Raw genomic sequence first — 21,565 nt, forward strand, 5'->3', positions numbered from 1 at the left:
ATCATACCTATATTAGCATAGAGTTATTACTACCTTAGGATGTGCTATGTAGTACTGCAATACAGCTATTAGTAATATACTTCTGATGATGAGGGTGCCAAATATAAATTGCATCCTGTTTGTGTTTTTGCACTATGAAAGAGTTTAGCCAAAAGACAACTACAGATTTTGGGCACCCAGTAAAGACTGGTGTGTGTCCCATGCCCATATTTTATCTTAGAGGAACATCTGCATTTCACAACATCACACTTGTATGAGAAAGGGGAAGTGACTTCTGATGGCGGTGATGGCTGCAAGGTCCCAACCCCTCCAGCATTGATGCAAATATTCTGTGTGTTGGAGGAGAATAATAGGATACAATGCTGTGTTCCCAAAATACTGGCTGTATACCGGTGTAACATGTGTTTTCTCCTGACCTTTGGATTACCATTTGTTTGGTGAAATAGTTTGTGTGAATATTCCACTGTTACTGAGTGTCACTGTTATTTATTTTTTGAGTGCTGATTTCCGTTTAAGAGTGTACTAGTATATGTGATTAGAAGGGCTATCCTATAGCATCTATTTGTCCATACTTATTAATTGTCTCAGTGATGGGACTTTAGATACAGGGACAGTAACAAAATATTAATATAATGTTATCAGTAGATCTACAATGTCACTTCCGAATGTATTTACTGTGTTACACTTACACTATAAGAGAAGGACTTGATGCATTGATTATACACTTGACTATAGAATGATGGTTGGCTATTACTATTAACATGTGTTTTCCAAATTTATTACTGCATATTATTTTTGAAAGTATAATTAGAGAAGTTTATGTTGCAAGTGTGAGGCAGGGATGAGAGGGAGAGAAATGTTAGTTCTGTGTACAGATTTATGTCATGTTTCAATATACCTTTCTTCTTTCAGAAGCATGTGGTTACACACAGAGTAGAGAGCCTTTCCCCCCCACGTACCTCGATTGGGTTTTCCTTTCCTGATTTAAAAAATTAAAACAAGATTTAAAAAAAAGATAATAAGGAAACAAAAACATTTTTAGATGCATATTACCCCTAGCTCCACTTTAGCCTCACCTGGTTGAGTTACAGGTTTCCGATGTAGCACTTGTATGGTTTGCAGTGATAACGATTGTGCCTTTGATATGTGAATATTACTGTCCTGCCTACATTAGTAGAGTGGAATGGTGCTACTAACAGTGATGTTGTATGTTGCATGTGTTATGATGATCCAGTTTTTGATATGAGTAACAGCTGACAGGTGGTACAATAGACTGTGGGATTAGGTGTGCGCAAAGAGGAGGGGGTGAAATAATTTATTTAATTTAGTTACCCCATAAAACAGTCAGATATGTCCCTCTATAAGATTTTGTGCATCTGCTGAGCGGTTCTAGATCGATGCACTACCACTTGCTTCATTGGTCAAGAGAGGCACCCTTGACAAAGTTGTCAAACTGAGCACTGACTGAAATACTGTTTGACTGGCCTATGAACATGTCTGGTGCTGAGAAGTTATTATCTGATAAGACATTTTGACAGCAGTTTGCATTGCCTTCAGCATTAGGTGCTGCAGGCCCTTCCTGGCTAGAGAACACTACCTGGACATGATCTCCAACAGGAAGACTGGGCTTGGGTCACCTGTAAAGTAGGAGGGACTGACCTCCTGGATCCACAGCTCTTACACCAAGACTGTAGCGGAACATGGACATCCGCAGCCGCAGAAACGAGTGGAACAACAGGTGGGCCCACCATCATGGTAGAGTCTCCGCTCAACTAGGGCTGCTCGTGCTGCACGCCTCCGAGAGACCGAGGGTGTAAGCGGGCCCTGTTTGGTTCTAATACAAAGTAATCAAGTTATCCTTTGATGCCACACTGAAGGGGTACCACCGACTGTGGCACAGCTGATTGACGTTCCATGGTACTGTAACTGCAGGCTGTTGGCTCCGGGAATAGGAGCCCTCTACAACTGCAACATTTAAGGATCTCTTCGTCTCCTCCAAAGAGTATAACTGCAAGGACTATGGGCACCGTCAACCTCATCAACTGTCATCTTCAACTTCACAACCTTCATCTCCTGCAGTTCTGGCGGAAAGACCTCAGTAAACCTTCACTTCTAGAGTACCTGGCCTCCATTCTACAATACCTTTTGCCTCAAGTACTGGTGACCTCTGGGGCAAAATATAAGGTATAGGAAATTGATCACTTTGAAATTCTCTTTTGAAATTCAATAAGGCAACGATGTCCGACACCCCTTCAAGGCCCACCAAGAAATAGCCATGGGCACTAGATTTTTTTGTTGTTGTTGTGCTACTTCTCATGGTGTCTGCTGATTTCCCACGGATCACCCTTACTTCGAATAGAAGCATTAAATGACAATGAGACTTTGAAAATTAAAACTTTGAACTTCTTTCCCAAATTATCAGTAGAAGTAAGCACCACAGAGATGAGCAAAGATGCTTTGAGGGACAAAGAAGAATGTTAGAAGAATGTTAAATTGAAAGTGAAGTATGATGCAAAGCTAAATATATTATGTCATTTGATGTTTGCGCACACCTGCTCCAACAGTGCTTAGTAAAAAAAAAATACAGATTAGTACCGCACATCACCTTTACCAACTATAGCTGTGAAAGACATAGAACAGCATCAACATTCCATTTCCTGTCAAATAAGAGTTGTCATTGATAATAATGCATAATATCAAGTACAGGTGTAGTGATCATAATAGGAGGAATGGGTTGTTGTTAGGTTAAGACTAGATTAGTAAGTAGTGCCCAACGTTGCTTCCCAGATTCCAGGTAGAGGAAAGAAATATCTGTTCCTAATTACACACACACACACACACACACAACCAGATAACAACTAAGGTTAATGTCCCATGTGCAACATTGCTTACACAAAAAACACATATAGTGATATATCAGGTATCCTCTGAAGTTTGAACAAGAAGTACAAAAGATGACAAAAGACAGCAATAGTAATGATTACGAAGATAACAACAGCATGCATACCAGACACAATATCTAGACCTAAACACTGATGGGTGGGAGACAGTTCCAGGAGGATTGGGAAAACCATTTCATCATTGATTATCAGAGGAGGGAATGTGGAAACTGGCTAAGGAATCCATTTTATTATCCCCCAGGCCTGACCTCATCCTGTGATACTCAATGATGTACAGGCCTGAAAAACATATGCAGAAGGTCGGATGACCTTTAGTACATTAACCCTGACAGGCAGCTTGTAAAGCAAGGATTGCTTAAAAGAGTCAGCTCATGCGACATGCATTGCTTCATTCGCCCAGCAACAGACAGACATCTCGATGTCCACATAGGTCTGAGGAGAGGATATGAGGAAGCTGGATTGGTGACGCCTTGGAAAGTCCCCACTGTCTGAGAAATGTGAAGGTCACGCTTGTGGTCATCTTGTATCACGCTGCCACTATGAAATGTTATTCTACTGTGATTGGGTAGATGCCTAATATATGTGTAATACCATGCATCTCCTGATCAACATCACACCATGTACTTGATGAAGAAATTATCTTTCAGTTGTTCTGATTGGATGATGTATTTTCACCCTTTTGTGGTTTTCATGCATAAAAGATTGTATCGGAGTTCCGCAATTCAGACTGCTTGGCCTTTCAAGCCACAGTCTCCGTGCACATATTATTAAATATTTCTGCTTGTACCTTAAGGCTGGCTGGTCTCTGGTTTGTTCCTGAGGGCAGATAGAAAAGGAGGCTTCAACACTCTTCAGGATGATAATGGCATATGGCTGATAGCAGTATGGAATAGGTTTATTAGGAGTCTGTGCCTCTGAAGAGTAACAGACCTGCACAAAATGTCCTAACTTTTCCCCTGATATTGAAGATTTAGTACAGGACTATGGCTGTTCCAAAGGGCCCTTCATCTTCCGAACCCTCCTCATCCTGCAAATGGGTAGGTGGAAATGGTGTAACATTGCTTTGAGAGGTGTGTTCTGGTATCAGTAAAGTTGATTGGGAATGGAGTGGCTGTATTGTCGATGATCACGTTGATTTCATCGTCAACATAATCAGTGTTTTCATCGACGATGGTGGTATTGTCACTGCTATGAAATGAGTCAGTGGTTTCTTCATCAACGATGTTTCCATGGACAATATAGGTGTCGATTTCGATGACAGTATCATCCTTGCCTTCGGCATCAACTACATTTCTGACTGCAATCGTCTTGTCACAATTACAGCAACTTTCTCAGTCGACAGCACATTTTTAAATGTAAAGTCAACTTTGAAGAAGTTGTAGGTTCTAATTTTTACATTTTTGAGGAGATATCCCCTTATGAATGTTTGTGGAAATGTTCAATTGACGAAATATGCTTTTAAATGGCCCATAAAAAGTCTTTTTTAGAGCTTTCTTAGGTGGTTCATGAGGCATTGAGCCTCCTGATATTTCCCTTTATTGAAGCTACCTCTGAGATTTCCAAGAATCTTCCTCATCTTCTTCTTAAAGTGAAGCGTCCTTGGCTTTAAGTCTCCCCTCCCTGTCTTTAAGGGCTTTTGAGGGAAAGGTATGGCAAATTTTACAGTCTTTTACTTTATGGGAAGGTTGGAGGTAGTAAATGTATTCCTTGTGAGGATCTTCTGAGTCTAACCTTTTCTTCCCATTAGTTCCACAAGGTCTGAAAAGTCCTTTTTTGGTTAAATTTGACATCTTGAGTAGTCAGGTTTGAACAGCAGAAGGTGTATCTTGTCTGAAATAGTGTGCATATATATATATATATATATATATATATATATATATATATATATATATATATATTGTTTTTTTTCTTTTAACAACTTTTTTGTTTTGCCAATACCTTTGGTGCTGTTTGACAAATCTTCCAAAACATTTCAAACGAATACGACAGTCAGTTCAGCTTCTGTCCTGAAAGTTTAGGGGTGATCTGTCAAGCGGGGGCTAAGAAAAAGAGGGGGTCCCAAAATATGTTTTCCCAGTGCATTTTCCCATATGGTCTTTAGACATGACTACAGCCCAAACCGCTGAATGGAATTACACCAAATTTGTCAGTAAACTAGATCTTGATGTGCAAATTGTTCTTTTTGTGATTTTGTGTAAATCCATTCCATAGTTTTAGAGATATTAAAGGAAAAATAAATATGGATATCTAGGGACGCAGAGGCACTGCGGATCCCGGATATCGCTTGCCAACAATTGGAAAGTGTTGGCAGCCATTTTGGGACTCAGCTTCAGCCGATTCCCAAACAAAAACGGAAAAAAAAGGGGGTAGGAATACCCTAACTCCCTAGCCTTGGTGCTGCCACACCCCCCCCCTCCCCCGGGACCTGGCCAGGGAGAAAAAGCATGTTTTAAAAACATTTTGGCAAAATCTGGGGGGATCTGCGGATGTGCCAAAAAGTTTTTAAAAAACCAAGCATGGTCTACTGCGCTTGTTCTTTATATAGTCCCCGGGTAGGCCAGGTCTTGGGGGCATAGCATTTAAAAAAAAAAAAGGAGCAGTGGTGCATGCCCCTCCAAGGCTCTTAAGAGTCCCGGCGACCACCACTTACCCGTGGCTATGCAAAACAAATATACAGGGGGGCACAGACACCCTTTCTGGGTCTGTTTATAGCCACAGGGACCACCATCTTCTTGGGCAAAAGGAAAGTGCTTACAGTGGGGGCACGGACCCCCAACGACTTGAGGACCACCACCACCCCGGGGCCGTTTCAATTTTCACAGAAGGGAGAGGGGCCGTATGGTCCCCCTCATGGGCCATATACGGTCCTGGGGACCCCCACCTTCCCGGGGCTGGCCCTTGCAAAAGACATGGGGGGCCTCCGGGAGCCATACATATGGTCCTGGGGACTGCTATCCCCAGGGCCGGCTCCTGCAATCTCCTGAGGTGCCCACCCTCGGGAGACAGCTGTTTGCTTTTGCTTGGCAGGAGCTGTGACAGCAGCAGATATGTGGGCAGGGAAAGAGATTAAAGTATTGCTCCTGCACGCAGGGAGCAGCATTTCCATTTCCATTTTTTTGGTTTGCCCTGGGGAGGTGGTGGTCCCTGGGGCTGGGGGGGGATCGTAAAGGATCAAAAGGAGATAAACAGCTAAGAAGCTGTCACTGACCAGCATGAAGAGGAGAACTACCACTTTCACACCACGTAATAAAGAACAATAATAACAGTAGTCTTGAAACATCAGACATGAATCCTCCTGCATAAGGTTCCAGGGTAATATAATCCCCCCCGTTATAATTGACAATTTTAAGAAAATAACACCTGCCGGAAGCAAAAACAGCCACTGAGTGCCACCATTAGTTGAAACAGACATAGTACAGAAACATTCTCACAAAACTGGTAAAGCGTGGCTCATCTGCCTGTACAGGAAGTATGAACTATATCAAATGGTAGAGAGGAACAAAGCTAATTCCCTGTTCCACCCCTACTGTCTCGAAAACATCTTAAAGCTGAATCAGCTTGTGCACCAAATAAACGGGCACCATCAAAAGGCATGTCAATTTATGTGGCTTGAACTGCCTCTGAAAATCCAGAGGTGCATAACAATGCACAGCAACGTAGTGCCACTGAAGAAGCCATGGACCTAGCCACACAGTCAGTAGTATCCATACCACAGCGAATAATCAGTTTAGCTGCCTGCTGGCAGTCTTAAATGATAGGGGCAAGATTGCTCCTGATATCATCTGGAAGAACAGACAAGATGCTTGTCAATGAGTCCCATTACTAATGTGAAAAACGTGTAAGAACACAAGATGTATTCGCAGAACATAAGGCAGAACTCGTGGAGGAAAAACATGCCTTCCACAAAGATCTAGACTCCTGGATTCTTTATCACATGGAACACGTGGTAGAGCCTCAATATCATGGGAGGCTAAAGCAGCCTGTACCTCCAAACTACAGTGAGTAGAATGTTTAATTAAGCAAACTGCATCACTCAGGGGCTGGTTGGTACTTATGAGATATAGCCCGATCATAAGAGGCCCCTGTATCAGGCTGAGGCCAAGCCCCAACAAAACATCATGTAGAGCTTCACTGTAAGGAGGCACGGGCTCAACTCCCATTTGTCTTTGATGGAGAACATCAGTAAGTGGATCACAGGATAATTCCACTGAAGGAAGTGTCAAATCCAAAATTACAGCAACGCTTCTCAGCATGTCAGCTAGAGAGGAACATGCCTCCTTAGCAAGGTCAGGGGGTGAAAGTAGGCCTGCGGCTGGGGAAGAATCCAAACCACCAGCCGTAGCTGGATAAGCTATCCAACTGTCATCTATAAGAGGCCGTTTCACATATGACATGTGTGGTATAACTACCACAGCCTCTTGACAATGTTCCTTGGAAATATAAACATGAGGGGACTCCCCAGAATGTGGAATATGGTCAGGAATATTTGATATGACTGGCGCCATTCCCCATGTCAAACGGCGCAGAGAACGTGAATCCTTGACGTTGATGTCAACTTCAGATGGCGAAAGGGATACAACGTTGACGCTGACACCAGCAGAGTCACCGGCGTTGGCTGATCGGATACCTGCACCACAGGTGTGAACCCCGAAGGGCTGTGCACCAGCAAGTAACAGCTTTGTCAACTGAAGCCAGAGGTCTAACTGAAGCCAAGGGCGAGCCCGCTGGCGTGGACACAGAAAAGACCTCTTGCACTTCCTTGGGGGCCCCAGGCGCTCCAGGGGAAGGTGACTTCCCAAAGATAGGATGAAGGAAGTTGTAGAATTTCCGCTTCTGGGTCATAGTTGCCCCAGCACTAGGAAAGGGAGGGAAACGCAGGGCAGACTCAGGCTTCAAATCCTCAGGTGAGTAATGCTGGGAGGTTGAACGTCGGGACATCGATGGAGCTGGACATCTACGAGAATGACTCCTTAAACAGCCCACGAACGGACCTCAGTACAAAAAGGAGACAATGACCAACCTGGGACAGCTCTGACATCTGCGCCACTAAAAACTTCATATGGTGCTCCCGCAGAGCTTTCGGTCAGAGACGCTGACAGGAGTTGCACTCTTCTGCGCTGTGGGGCTTGCCCAGGCACCCCATACAAACAGAGTGGGGGCCCGTAGCCAACATTCATCGACAACAGGACCCATGGGGCTTAAGGCCTGAGGACATGAACAGAAAAAAGCACACTGTTCTGTCGACGAAAATATTGATGTAGGCCAAAGCGGCCTAATCAACCATCACAAGATCTGTATTGCAAGTGTGGAAAAGAAGGAACTGACATCAGCACGTTGGTGAGGGGGTCATATGGACTCCGTTGATGTCACATCCGGTAGACGACATCGATATGGAGTTGCGAGACACCCTCTTCCAATGCGCAGACATGTTATGAGAAAAAAGTTTCCAGATCCAGTCTTGCGCCTGTGATAGATTCTAAAGTAAGGAATTGCCAGCTGGATGTCTCTATCAGATAGAATTTTCAGAATAGTCTGTTGCATTTGGTTGTCAAACGGTTCCTGTGGAGGTCATCCGGGTCCTCTAGTGTAATTGCCTTATTGAAATTGTGGACTTTAAGTAAACCTTTAACATCTCTGCAAAGATAAATAAATCAGAGCCTGTTAGTAATAAAAATATATAAAGAGCTTGGTTCACAAAGGGAATCAATCTGCATTTGTTGTAGTACTGCTTGTAAAGATTACGAATTTCCCTTAGTCACAAAACTCAGCAGTAGTACTGCTGGAGAGCTGTAACAGGAGCAACTTTCCATGAATACTACTCAGCGAACCATGATTTTTGTAAAGGCCTCCATTGCTCCAACGCATAATTGTACATAGTATACAATTAAGCACTTTGGAAATGCAATCCTTTCCCCCACAGCCCTCCAGGTTTTTGGATGTTGCAGCAGTTTGCTAGAGCAGTGGTTCCCAACCTGTGGTCTAGGGACCCCTGGGGTTCCGCGAAGCCTCCTCAGGGGGTCAGCTACTTAGAAAAGTCAATAATATTAACAGATTAGGTCCCCAGCTTTTACTAATGACTCAGTAGGGAGTCCCTGGATTCCAATGATGACTCAATGGGGGTTCCTGGGTTCCAGTAATGATAAAGTGGGGGTCCACAGATGTCAAAAGGTTGGGAACCTCTGCGCTAGAGTAAAACCCCACGCATGTGCAGGGTGGGAAAGATTCAGATTATAGTTTGTGTATGCCAACCATCTGTCACTGTTTTCCTGTCTTCTTCTTCCTTTATCCTTTCCTGCCTTTCTCTCTTGCTGAGGGTAAAAGTCTGATGATGAAAAGTAATTCAAGGTTCTCAAAAATGAGCACTGGTGCCCCCCACCTAAAACCACAGCACAGGTTAGGCACTGGATTCCTTGACTTCCACCCACCAGATGAATGGACTACATTGCAAGTGCCACCTTCCGCTCCACTCATACCGGCCATCAGACAGGGCATAGCTTGTGTCAGTAAACTCAATGCAGCCAAATGCCAATTAATTAGGCTGTTCAGAAGACCACAATAACCTGTAAGAAAAGGTGTGATTCTTCATGGAGGAGATCTAGCCAAGGGACAAAAGAGGCCACCTTTATGTTAGTCACCAGGGTCAGCTGAATGACCCATGGTCAACCCACCCCTAAACTCACAAATATGTGATATGTCCTAGTTTTGTTGTAGTTTTTTTTAGTAAATAAACCACTTCAATGCCTAAAGCTGTATATTTTAACAAAGCAGATCTACACAGCAGTCTGAAACACAACCCCTGTCCACATTACACATACTTAGGAAACTATTTATTTATCAGATCAGGGCCCACAACAAAACCATGTGTTGCTCACAAGGAAACCAAAGGTACTTTTCAGGCAGTTTGGTGCCATGCACATACTAGCAGTACTTTTGTATCTTTTCAGCTAACAAAAAAATATGGGAACACAGTCACTGTGTGGGTCGGAGAAAGCCCCATAGTGGTGCTCCATGGATATGAAGCCGTGAGGGATGCCCTGGTCACCAGCTCAGAGGCGACGAACAACCGCCCATTAATCCCAACTCTTAAGGACTATGCGAATGGCAGGGGTAAGCTTGCTCCCTTTTATTGCATCATTATACTTGTAAAGCTTACATTAAAAATTGATTTGTTTCTTGCCAATCACATCAGGTGTATTGAAGCAAAAGTAAAACAAACAAGCATTTGCAATGCAATGGGTCTTGCATTTGCTCGAGTTAGAGCTATTAGCGTTGCAAATTCCTAACTTTATGATTTGTGAGTTTTTGTAAGTCTGGAAGTCTGTATAAAATTGCTTATGTGTTTCCGCTGGCTTTACCATTACTAATTAATGGCACTTATATATAGGTTAAATAGCCAACTGTAAAAAAAAAGTTTTACTAGCCAGTTAATTGCATTTTCAGGCTGCACAAGATACAGGTTCGGAGATCTGTGATAATGTGTGCTATTGGAATGTGATGTCTTAGTGGTAAGCTTGACAAGGATGTTCAAGTCTCATTATCTCAGCTGGAATGGGTTTGGTGTTCTGGCAAATATATATATATAATGTCATGTGTGTGATTGTTTTATTCTTCTTTGCCCTTTTTCCGCTGCCTTTCGTTTGCCTCCCTCCATATCCTTTTCACATAGCATGTGCCTTGGACACTGGTGGAACCCGAGCATGGCAGGAAGAGGGATACATTGGAAAGGATGGTCAAACCAACATGGGTGCTGTTGTCAATATACTGACATCTAACTATCTGGCATGTATTTTTGGGGTTGGGCCATCCATTCGTGGTCACGGCTGTGCACACCTTTGCATGACAGCTCTGAAAACCAATCTGAAGTGAAGCCACAATGAAGCAGGAAACTTTTCCTTGGAGAGAGGTCCAATGACCTGCCATTTCCATAACTTTCTACTATATTTTTTTATGTGCTAGATCCTTTGATATCAACGTTGTCTGCTCCAAAGACAACATAGAGATAAGCGCAACGCCATTATGTCACACTTCTAAACATCCTTATGTTCTTTCAAAATAATGTCATAGTCTAAACGTGCAGCAAATGAGGGTATCATTTGCTGCAGCTCACGAATTGCATTTTAAGCCTTTGTTGACTCGAGCGCCAACGTGGGCTTTTGTTGTCAGTGGTCCCTTCTTGCGGGAGCGTTTACTGAACATCTCTGAGATTACTTACGGTCGTACCTTTGCAGATTCCTAATAAACTATGTTTTTGATATACAACTTAACCGACGTTTGTCATAATTAGGGCTCCCAGTTTTATGGTATTTATTTTTTTAACATTTCCGTCTGTATTTATCCATATTTATTTTTTGGTCATTTTATCTGTATTTATCCATATTTATTTTTTGGTCATTTTATCTGTATTTATCCACATTTTATTTTGTTGAAAGGAAAAAAACGCTGCGGCTAGTATTTTTTCAAATTTCTTTAAATAGGCAAAGCACGTTTGGTTGTTATAGGTTTAGATAGATTTATGTAGATGGGTAAATGGGTTACTTCTTTTAACAAAGAGATCCTTTTGTTACTTGCAGTTAATACATTACAATCCTTCTAATATAGAACAGTGAGCTATGAAGGACCTTGTAACCCTCACTGTCTTATGTAACATATCCTACACATTCATTTACACACATATGATTTCTTGTCAAATAACGTGTGATGTAAGCGCTCTGACACCCTAAACTGGGATGAATAACGCTACATTGATATTTAAATTGCTATTTGTTTAAAGACTTGGACAGACCAACACATCTAACATTCCTACAGTGCATCCATATCTCTTGGATGCAGGGACTGAACAAAGTCAAAAGGATGCCTCTCTTAAGTATCTGTGAAGTGACAACCTGTGTGCATTTGTTTTCCCTCAATTGCTTTTAGGTGTGCATCTCCCTCCTGCCCCCACATAGCTCCCAGCCAGGATAGTTAAACAAAAGAAGGCCTGATGGCCCCTTAACTTTGACCTTTGTTATTGGCTCAGCTGAAATTGGATAAGCCCTGTCCCTACCTGCACTCCTAAAGGCTCATCTTCTCCTAGCAAACAGCAGCAAAGTTAAACATATTTATTGGCATTTTTCTGTTTCTATTTATAAATACAGACAAAGGAAAAATATTTTTCTGTCTGTATTTATATGCAAAAATCTGTTTAAACTGAAAACTGGAAGCCTTAGTCATAATGTACAAACACCAATCGATATAATGCATCACTACCTTTTTTAGTAATTCAAACTTTTGCATACTTCCGTTTTTCAGTGTGTTTATTTATTAGAAGCAATAACACACCCATCAGAAACGTTTTACAACCATGTTTCCCGACACCAATCTGCAATGCAAAATAATCAGTGAGAGCTTAAATAGCTACTGGCCCATCTTTTTTGAGGTATAATTTGGCCAACAACATTTATTCAAGAACTCTAAATCGTATCTTTCAGGTGCACACTGGTATCAGGCTAAAACCAATATTTGATTGCAAATTAATTAGAGAAAAACAGCATCACCGAATCCCACCCTGTAAATGTAGTGAAACTGATCAATCAATATCCTTGTGCACACCTTTCACAAAAGACCAGACCCCAGAAAGTTGTCAACTGCCTGCTGCCGACCCCCATATGAGCATGTTTTTAGTTCAAAGATGATCAACAACACCTCCTCCCCTGCCCCCACCCACACAGATTACAACCCTTGTCCTCAAGTGTAGGAGGCTGGCCTGGTTTGTAGTGGGTACCTATGGTATTTACACCTTATACCAGGTCCAGTTATCCCTTATTAGTGAAATGTAGGCAGTGTCTAGAAACCTGGCTCTCTAGGGGTAGCTGTAGCTGAGCAGCCAAGCCTTATCTAGGAGACATGCAAAGCTCACACAATACCACTGTGCTCACACAGTACTCACACGCATGAAAGAAAATACTCAGTGTTACAAAAGTAAAGGTACTTTATTTTAGTGACACAAATGCCAAAAATACCATAGACACTAAACTCCCTTAGGAGGTAAGTAATACACAACTTATATACACTAGTATGCAAAAACAGGTGTAAAAACATTTAGAAAACAGTACAATCAGTGAAAATCACAATAGTTAGAAATGGGCCTGGGGAACACAAGCCATGTACTAAAATAGTGGAATGCGAATGTCGGTTTCCCACCTACGCCAGTGTAGTGTGTAGAGGGGCACTGGGAGTATTAGAAAACACTAAAGGTAAGTAATAGAACTCACCTCAGAGCCCAGGAAAGCAGGAGTAAATCACAGTAACTTTCCTAGAACACACAAGAACACGAGAAAGAAGATAATGCAAGAACCAGAAGAGACTGCAAGACACCAACAATGGATTCCTGGACCTGAAGACCTGAGGAAGAACGGGACCAAGTCCAAGAAGCAAAGACGAGTCCAGGGAGAACGGGAGCCCTGCTAACCTTGATGAAGGTGCAAAAGAAGAACCACAGGGGAAGAACAACAGTCAGTACTGCACACAAGAAGATGGATACGGGTTACTGGTTGGTGCAGATGATGTCCCATGCTGGATGGAAGATTGCAGACTGGTATGTGTCACTTTATTCCGTCAACAAGCCTTGGCACATGCAAAGCTCACTGTAAGCGGAAAAAGGCGCTGCCGGGGATCAGGAGGGGCCTGGTGGACTCTACCCAGGAGGGGGCATCAGAGGGGGTTTTCAGCAACTCAGAGAGCCGATGGAAGACCAGGCAGCATGCGCAGGAGTCCCACAGCACGGGTACAAGGAAGGTGCAAAAGGAGGCCCATGCAGCACTACAAAAAAGGATCGCACGCCGCCGGAGAACCACTCAGGAAGCTGTGTGTCACAGGATAGAGTGCTGGGGGCCGGAGCTGCATGGTGCACAAAGAACTTTGTGGAAGGATGCCAACAAGCCTTGGCAACTGCAAAGACACGCGGTGCACGGGGGTACTGTCTTGCGTGGGGGGGGCAAACTCTTACCTCCACCAGAGTTGGACAGTAGGACGTCAGGACCGTCAGGACCACTTCAGTCCACCACTCATGATGCAGGATCCATGCTACTCATCAGGAGAGTGTACCCTTGCAGGAGAGTGACTCCTTCACTCCAAAGGAGATTCCTTCATTCTTCTGGTGCAGGCTGAAGACAGGCTGTCCTCTGAGGATGCACAACCTGGAAACAGTTGTAGCTGCTGGCAGGAGCTGAAGATACAGAAGTTGCAGAAGTCGTCTTTGCTTCTTTGTTGCAGTTTGTAGAGTTCCTGGAGGGTCCAGATGCAGTTTCTTTGGTGAGAAGGTGAAGTAAAGGATGCAGAAGATTCCTGCTAGAGTCTTGCAATCTGAATCTGAAGAACCACCCACGAGAGAGACCCTAAATACCCTGAAAGGGGGATTGGTCAGCTAAACAGGTACACACCTATCAGGGGAGGGCTCTAGCATCACCTGCTGGCACTGGCCACTCAGATGCTCCCAGAGTTCCCTGCCAACTTGGAATCCAAGATGGCAAAACCCAGGGACCCTCTGGAGGAGCTCTGAGCACCACCCCTGGGGTGGTGACGGACAGAGGAGTGGTCACTCCCCTTTCTTTTGTCCAGTTTCACGTCAGAGCAGGGGCTGGGGGTACCTGAACCAGTGTAGACTGGATCATGCAAGAAGGCTACCCCTCCCAAGCCTGTAACACCTATTTCCAAAGGGAGAGGGTGTAACAACCCTTTCCCAAAGGAAATCCTTTGTTCTGCCTTCCTGGGCTTGAGCTGCTCAAGCAAAAATAGGGCAGAAACCTGTCTGAGAGGTGGCAGCAGATGGGGCTGCCTGGAAAACCTCAGAAGACTGGAATGGCAATACTGGGGTCCTCTAAGGAGCCCAAAGAGTGCATGGAATCATACAACCAATGCTTGCAAAAGCATTGGGGTATGATTCCTAATATGTTTAATACCAAACATGCCTATGTTCGTAGTTACCATTATGTAGCTAGACATAGGTAGTTACCTATGTCCAGTACACACGTAAAATGGCGTCCCGCACTCACGCAGTCTGAGAAAATGGTCCTGGAGGTTGTGGGGGCACCTCTGCTAGTGCAGGGGTGCCCTCACACACAGGTACTGTGCACCTAGCCCTCAGGACTGGAGGGCCTGCTATAGGGGTGACTTATAAGTGACCTGGTGCAGTGTAATGGCACTGAAAGAGTGCATGCATCTTTTCTCGCAGGCTGCAATGGCATGGGCTCCCTATGGGTGGCAAAAGAAATGCTGCAGCCCATAGGGATCCCCTGGAACCCCAAAGCCCTGGGTATCTAGGTACTATATACCAGGGACTTATAAGGGGGCACCAGTATGCCAATTTTGGGTGAAATACTGGGTTACCAGTATGCAACAACAAATGTTAGAGGAGAGAGCATAATCACTGGGGTCCTGGTTAGCAGGATCCCAGTGAATACAGTCAAACACACTGACATCAGGTAGAAAAAGAGGGTAACCATGGCAAAAAGAGGGTACTTTCCTACATTAAGTACTTGGAATTAAGAAATCTTGCTTGGGTTCCTTTCCTAATTGAACGTTCTAAATGTTGGCAGAGATATTTTTGTTACCCTCGGGTGCACACAATGCAGTGCCATGCCGGCATTCAAAGTCTATTAGTTATCTAAATACACCAGAATTTTTGCAGAAAATCGCTTCTTTTGTTCTTGCTAACCTCTGGACGTGAATTGTGTACACACGATAAAACTGTAACCCTCTGTAAATGGGCACTGGGTCTTCCTGTCTCAGCAATACAGAGAAACCCACCTCAGCCTTTGAAGGCTGTGCATCGGCCATTATCTTTCACCTTCCTCCTCTCTCTTAAAATGGCTATGGCAGTCACCATGGGTTGCGGCAACAAAATGCGCAAGTCTTTTGTTGCTTTGAAGGGGATGTACATCTGGCCAGAACCCAGCCTCACTCCGGATTCCTCTGTTTGTAATTCCTTGATAGCTTTTATTTCTGCAGTATTTGTTTGGCTTCCGTACACAAATGATACTTGTTTTTCTGACTGAGCATATTAAATCAATGCCCTTGTATTTATGGAAATGAGAGATAAAACATATTTTACCACCTCCGCAACCTATTGTTTTTTAATTTACTCTTGACTCTTAAAACGCATTTTTTTAACCTTCAACAATAAAAACTAGAAAATGCGTGGCAATGGATATTTGCAGCTGCAACCGCTGCAAATCTCAAGGGGACAGCGTGTGGGTGTGTGGATGGGGAAGGGGAAAATTTACAATAAAATATATATTTTTAAAGGAGCGCAATCACGCTGTTTAAACCCCAGTCAGTCCACGCTGTGTAAGAAATAAAAATAAAAAGTAGTCCAGAAGCCATGCGGAAAACATGGAGCTTCGTATGTTTTCAGTAGTTGGCTGGTGCGCTCGAGGAAGGATAAACACTGGAAAAGGCATGACGTATGCATGCCTTTCACAAATGAAATTAAGTGAATTTTAAAAGGCAAGCCCACAAACCAATGAAAGTAACGGGCGTGACCTGGGCCTGGTTAAAACCCCACAGAGAGATTACAACAGGCCAGAGCGCTTGCGCACTCGACCCTAAAAATGGCCATCGACAAATCCATAGGTCTGCCTTACATTTTGAGTTATAAACCAGGCTAATTGACTTCGCCACGGCCAGTCGAGGTGAGACAGTTGATGAGTAAACAGCAAAGGTAAGGGCAGCAAAAATGTGCGAGAGAGAAGCGAAGGTGTGGCCAGCAAGAGCAAGAGTAACAAACAGAGACTGCACAGGTGTGACAGCCATGGTGTGACAAGCCAAGGAGTAGAAAGCAGACATGCAGCAGCCTTACCAGAGGCGCAACCATTGGAGAGTCAGCTCGGCTAGCAGAGAAGTATGTGTTTTATTATAGATGTATTTATTGATCAATTGTACAGGAAGGAGTCATACCATCAGAGGTACAGGCAGCAGAGATATGTGAAAAGCACAGATACAGCCCTGCAAAGGTGTAGTTAGCAAAGGTACAGCTAAGGGAAGGTCAAGGTAGCAGATGTACAAAGTAAATATAAACACTAACACCGGTGCTGTTAATCAGAGATGCAACTGGTAAATTCCGTATGGGATTAGTGTAAACAAGCAGAGGCCTTGCCTAACACAAACTACAAGCAAGTATGTGTGTAACCAACCCTAAGTCACGGTCAGGCACAAAACCTAAACACAAGCATGTGTTCAATCAGAGGTATGGCCATCAGATTTTCAAGGAGCAGTGATCTAACAAAGGTAGGGTAAGAATTGCAAAGAATGACACAAGCAAAGGTACAACAGAGAAGCTGTGCAAGACGCAGAAGTGAAGGCAACCGATGCAGGACATGGCAATATGTAGACAAACACAATGTGAATCAAGAAGCATGCTGCAAGCAGCACACACGCAAGAGGCATAGGTAAAGGAAGCAAAGGTGCAGTCATGTGGGGTACATGTTTGAATCAGTGGTTCCCAACCTGTGGTCCCAGGACATCTGGGGGTCCGCGAAGCCTCCTCAGGGTGTCAGTGACTGCTTAGAAAATGTTATAATATAAACAGAGAAGGCCCCTAGCTTTCAGTAATGACTCATTGGGTGGGTCCCCGGATTCCAATAATGATTCCAGTGCTGTTAAAGTGGGGGTCCACAGAAGTCAAAAGGTTGGGAACCATTGGTTTGAATCATTAGTAGCATGGACAGAGACCTCAAATGTCACTCATTACAAGTGAAACTCACACATTCGGCAGTCGGTTTCAGCATTCAAATAAGGCCAAATGGCACACCTGCTGTGACGGGCTAGAACCCGATCTCTAAATGTACATCAGAGCTCTGCTTTGCAGAGCAATTTCTGTGAGCTGCAGAAGTTTCAGAAAGAAACCATACCACTGGGGGGAAAGCACCTTACAGGCTCCTTCGTTTAATTGAAAAAGATACTTTGAACATATAGGCGTGCTGATCCACAACGTATGGCAGCTATTCGTCTACCTTGTTGAGATTTTTAGTGTTATTCTATTAATTTCACATTCATTTTGATCATTTTGTCATTTAACTGATGATTATTCATATGTTAGCAAAGTTAGTGCGACATCACTTCCTGTGACATCATGAAATTAGCTAATTAGTTCTCACTCAGTAGCATTTTCTACAGTTGAGACCACTGGTGACATTCAGTAAGTTTGTAGTCTTGTGTGAGACACTGAGGTCAGCAGACGCTTACTTGGAAGAGAGGCATTCAGCATTATTTATGTTAAAGCGCCCTCACCTGCTGTTCCCATTCACTAATTTACCTGCACAAACGCAAATCTGAATGACAAGTCCACGGGCAAACGTTTGCCACAATACACATCATTCATACTTGACTTAAGAAATTAGCCAAAATCACAAAATAAAATGATGGATGGAGTGCTGAAACTTTTCAAACACTCACCCCCAGTCACAGATCTGAGTTTAATCCTTCGTTATTTTGCTCGCCATGTCACCCCAGTTCAGACCAAGCTATATGCAAATCAGTCTTGACCTTGCTCCCATTGGGAGCAGTCCAGCCCGGACTGCCATGCCAGGTCCTCCCTAGACAGGATTCAAGCATCCTAGGTCCGGTTTCAGGGTATCACCCTTCATCAGCCAGGCTAGCTTGAATCCAGTGGCGCAGCGAGCAAGGGACCCACGTCTGGGCATACCCCTGCCACTTAGGGCACACAAAGGAACATCACAAAACAAAATAAAATGATGGACGGAGTGCTGAAACTTTTCAAACACTCACCCCCAGTCACAGATCTGGGTTTAATCCACTGTTATTTTGCTTGCCACGTCACCCCAGATCAGACCCCGAGAGCTCAGGTAATAACCAGTTGCGGCTCACCGCGCTCTGAAGGGGCAGGGCGGCGCGGGGGATGGGGGGTGAACATTTATTAAAAAACTATATGAATATAAAAACTTACCTGCTCCACAGCCGCGCCACTCCTCTTCCTTTGCCACTGCAGGCACAGGCTCCCAGCCTGCCCTGCGGCCAGTCCTGATGCTGTTCACAGCAGAATTATGACTGGCTGTGAGCACCCAGCCAGGGCGCTCCCAGGGAGCCTTTGCCTGCCCTATCCAGCCTGGCAACACAGTGCTGGGCTGGAGAGAGCACAGTGCACATGTGCGTTTGGTCAACCCGAGACGGTCGGCCAAACACACATGCGCACTGAGGGGAGTGCGCATTCCACTCCCCTCATCCCTATAATCCCACCCCTTTCACAACATAAAGAAAATAAACATAGTTTATTATCCTTTCGTTGTAAAAGGTTTGTAGCTTCTGCTGCTGGCGGGGGTGGCGCTCCTCCGCCATAGCGGAGGAGCCGCCTGCCGCAGCTGGTAATAACTGAAAGTAGGTCCAAGCTCAGTGGTTGGGTGAAAGTGCCTCCTGTGGCAAGAGAACAAATTGCAGCTCTGAACCTCACATTTCTCCCATTTATTACACCTGTTTGGCATATTTAAGTTACTTGCAGGTCCCTAGTTAAGTGGTATACCAAATACCCAGGGCTAGAACATTTAATGCTACTAGAGGGCCTGCAGCAGTTGTTCTGCCACCCACTTAAATAGCCCTTTAAAACATGTCTCAGGCCTGCCACTGCATCCTGCAAGCATTTATAAACTGCCAATTCGACTTTGCAAAATAAAGCCCTTGCCAAGCCTTTTTATTACATATAGCTCACCCCTAAAGTAGACACCAGAAAGCCCGCAGAACAAGAAGCATTGTATTAAAAACATTGGGCCTGCACTTTTAAGTTTTACATATGCTGGTAGTGAAAAACTCACAAGTTTGTTTTTCACTAATGTGAGGCCTACCTCTCCCATAGGATAACATTGGATTACCTTATAACATTTCATAAGTGCTAACTGTTGCTTGAGAACAGGTAAAAATGTCATGTTTGGTGTCTAAGGAAGTGTAATTTAAAATCCTCTTTAATGGTACAGTTGGATTTTAAGTCACAATTCTGGAAAATGCCACTTTTAGAAATTTGGTATTTTCTTGTCCTACTCATTTGGTGCCTACAACCCGTTTCCTGCATTATATGATCATATGCATCATGCTGGCCTTGGACTGGGTGTTGGCAAGATGGTGGGGAGGCACAGCTCTGCAGAGGCCCACTTGCACTCCAAAGACAATGCCTCAGCTCAAAAACAAATGTCTTAACACTAGCATATTGTGACTGCAGATAGCCTGGAACCAGGGCAGGGAGACAGGACATTCCAGACACTTCTGTGGGGGATAACTCCTGAAGTTTCTCCCACTTCAAAGTTGGCACCAGCTATAAAACTAGGATCCTCAGACCTACTCTTCAGTTTACTTCTGGGCCCTCGGAAGGACTCACAGAGGAATGCCCAATGGCCTGTGGACTGCTATGTACTTCAGAGGACTTCCCTGCTGCCCCAAGAGGACTGCCCTGCTGCCTTAAGCCTATCATGTGCCTTGAGAGGACTGTCTTGCTGCTGGAGACCTGCTTTCCTGCTTTAACCCAAGACTTTTAGACAGTCTCAGGGACAGAAATGGCTCCAACCATCTTGAACCTGCCCTGGACCCTACCTGGGTGAGTCCTGATCCTCAAAGTAGTGCCCCTCCAGTCTTGGACCCTTGGAAGTGTTGCTAACATGCCCAGATAGCCCAAATCCAAAATGTGGGACTTAACAAATGTTCTGCCAACAAGTGCTCTGATACCTGCCTGCTTATTGATCCACCCAAGGTGCATCGCTGATCTGCTTGACTTCTCAGTAGATCCCAATACATTCTTCTCCGCAGCATAATATCCCATTCAGCGGCTCCACACAGGAGTATCCAGCCTGATGAAGCCCACCTTGGCTACGGCCTGCAACTTCGTCCTACTGGAGATTTCCCATTTTCATAAACAAAACTAAGTCCAAACGAAGAAATTCTCACCCTGACTTCGTACAGCGGCTCCCTGATGACAACTCCTCTTCCTCCTCGGACCCGCCGGATGCCTTGCCCCACTGAACTTTACTATCTCAGAGTTTTTCCTCAAACATTTTAAGTAAGAAGAAAACTGGCCCAATCCACACTGTGTATCTGAACTGCACTCCATTGCAGTCAGCTATAACGTTTAGTGGCTATTTTTCCACTTTAAACTTTCAAAATTCATAACTTTGGTTCTACGAATTGGATTTTTGTTCTTTTGGTATCAAATTATTAAAATGTACTATATTTTTCTAAATTGGAGTGAGATGGGGGGCGGAGTCAAGATGGCGGCCGGTGCGGATGCTTAAATCGGAGCTCCGCGGAGGCCCCGGGAAATTTATACTGCTGTCACGTCGGACACGGACCAGGATGCACTGTACTTTGCGCACAACCCTGGGAAAGGCATCTGAGCCTCTGAGAGTGACGGCCGCACCTGGCTCGGCGAAGATAACGTGGACGCTGAGACCTAGAGGAAGCAGAGTGCTGGGCCTGCCTTGCAGCGATCCGGGCCGGCGAAGGGGATGGCCACACGTGGGTGGCTGTATCAGGCAGCGACCAACCGGTTGCTGCCAGACCTGCAGCGGAAGGTATGCGCCCACCACGGGGGCTTGGTGTCGCCGGCATACCGGCCGAACCAGTGCAGAACCAAGCAGCAGCGGAGAGGCCGCAATTGTGTCGTGATCCAACACCAGCTGCTTTCTCCCGATTTA

At 44.5% G+C, this 21,565-nt stretch overlaps 1 protein-coding gene across 1 annotated transcript in view; it reads left to right on the forward strand.

The window, feature by feature from the left end:
* LOC138279161 (cytochrome P450 2C14-like) overlaps positions 1-21,565 on the forward strand; it is a gene marked incomplete at its 3' end in the record, with an annotated part of 171,290 nt that overhangs the window by 54,487 nt on the left and 95,238 nt on the right. Inside the window, exon 2 of the mRNA XM_069219381.1 lies at positions 9,845-10,007. Coding sequence (XP_069075482.1) covers positions 9,845-10,007 — 163 coding nt within the window. The remainder of the gene's footprint in view (positions 1-9,844; positions 10,008-21,565) is intronic.

Source organism: Pleurodeles waltl, unplaced genomic scaffold (assembly GCF_031143425.1).
Source record: "Pleurodeles waltl isolate 20211129_DDA unplaced genomic scaffold, aPleWal1.hap1.20221129 scaffold_69, whole genome shotgun sequence".
Lineage (NCBI taxonomy): Eukaryota > Metazoa > Chordata > Amphibia > Caudata > Salamandridae > Pleurodeles > Pleurodeles waltl.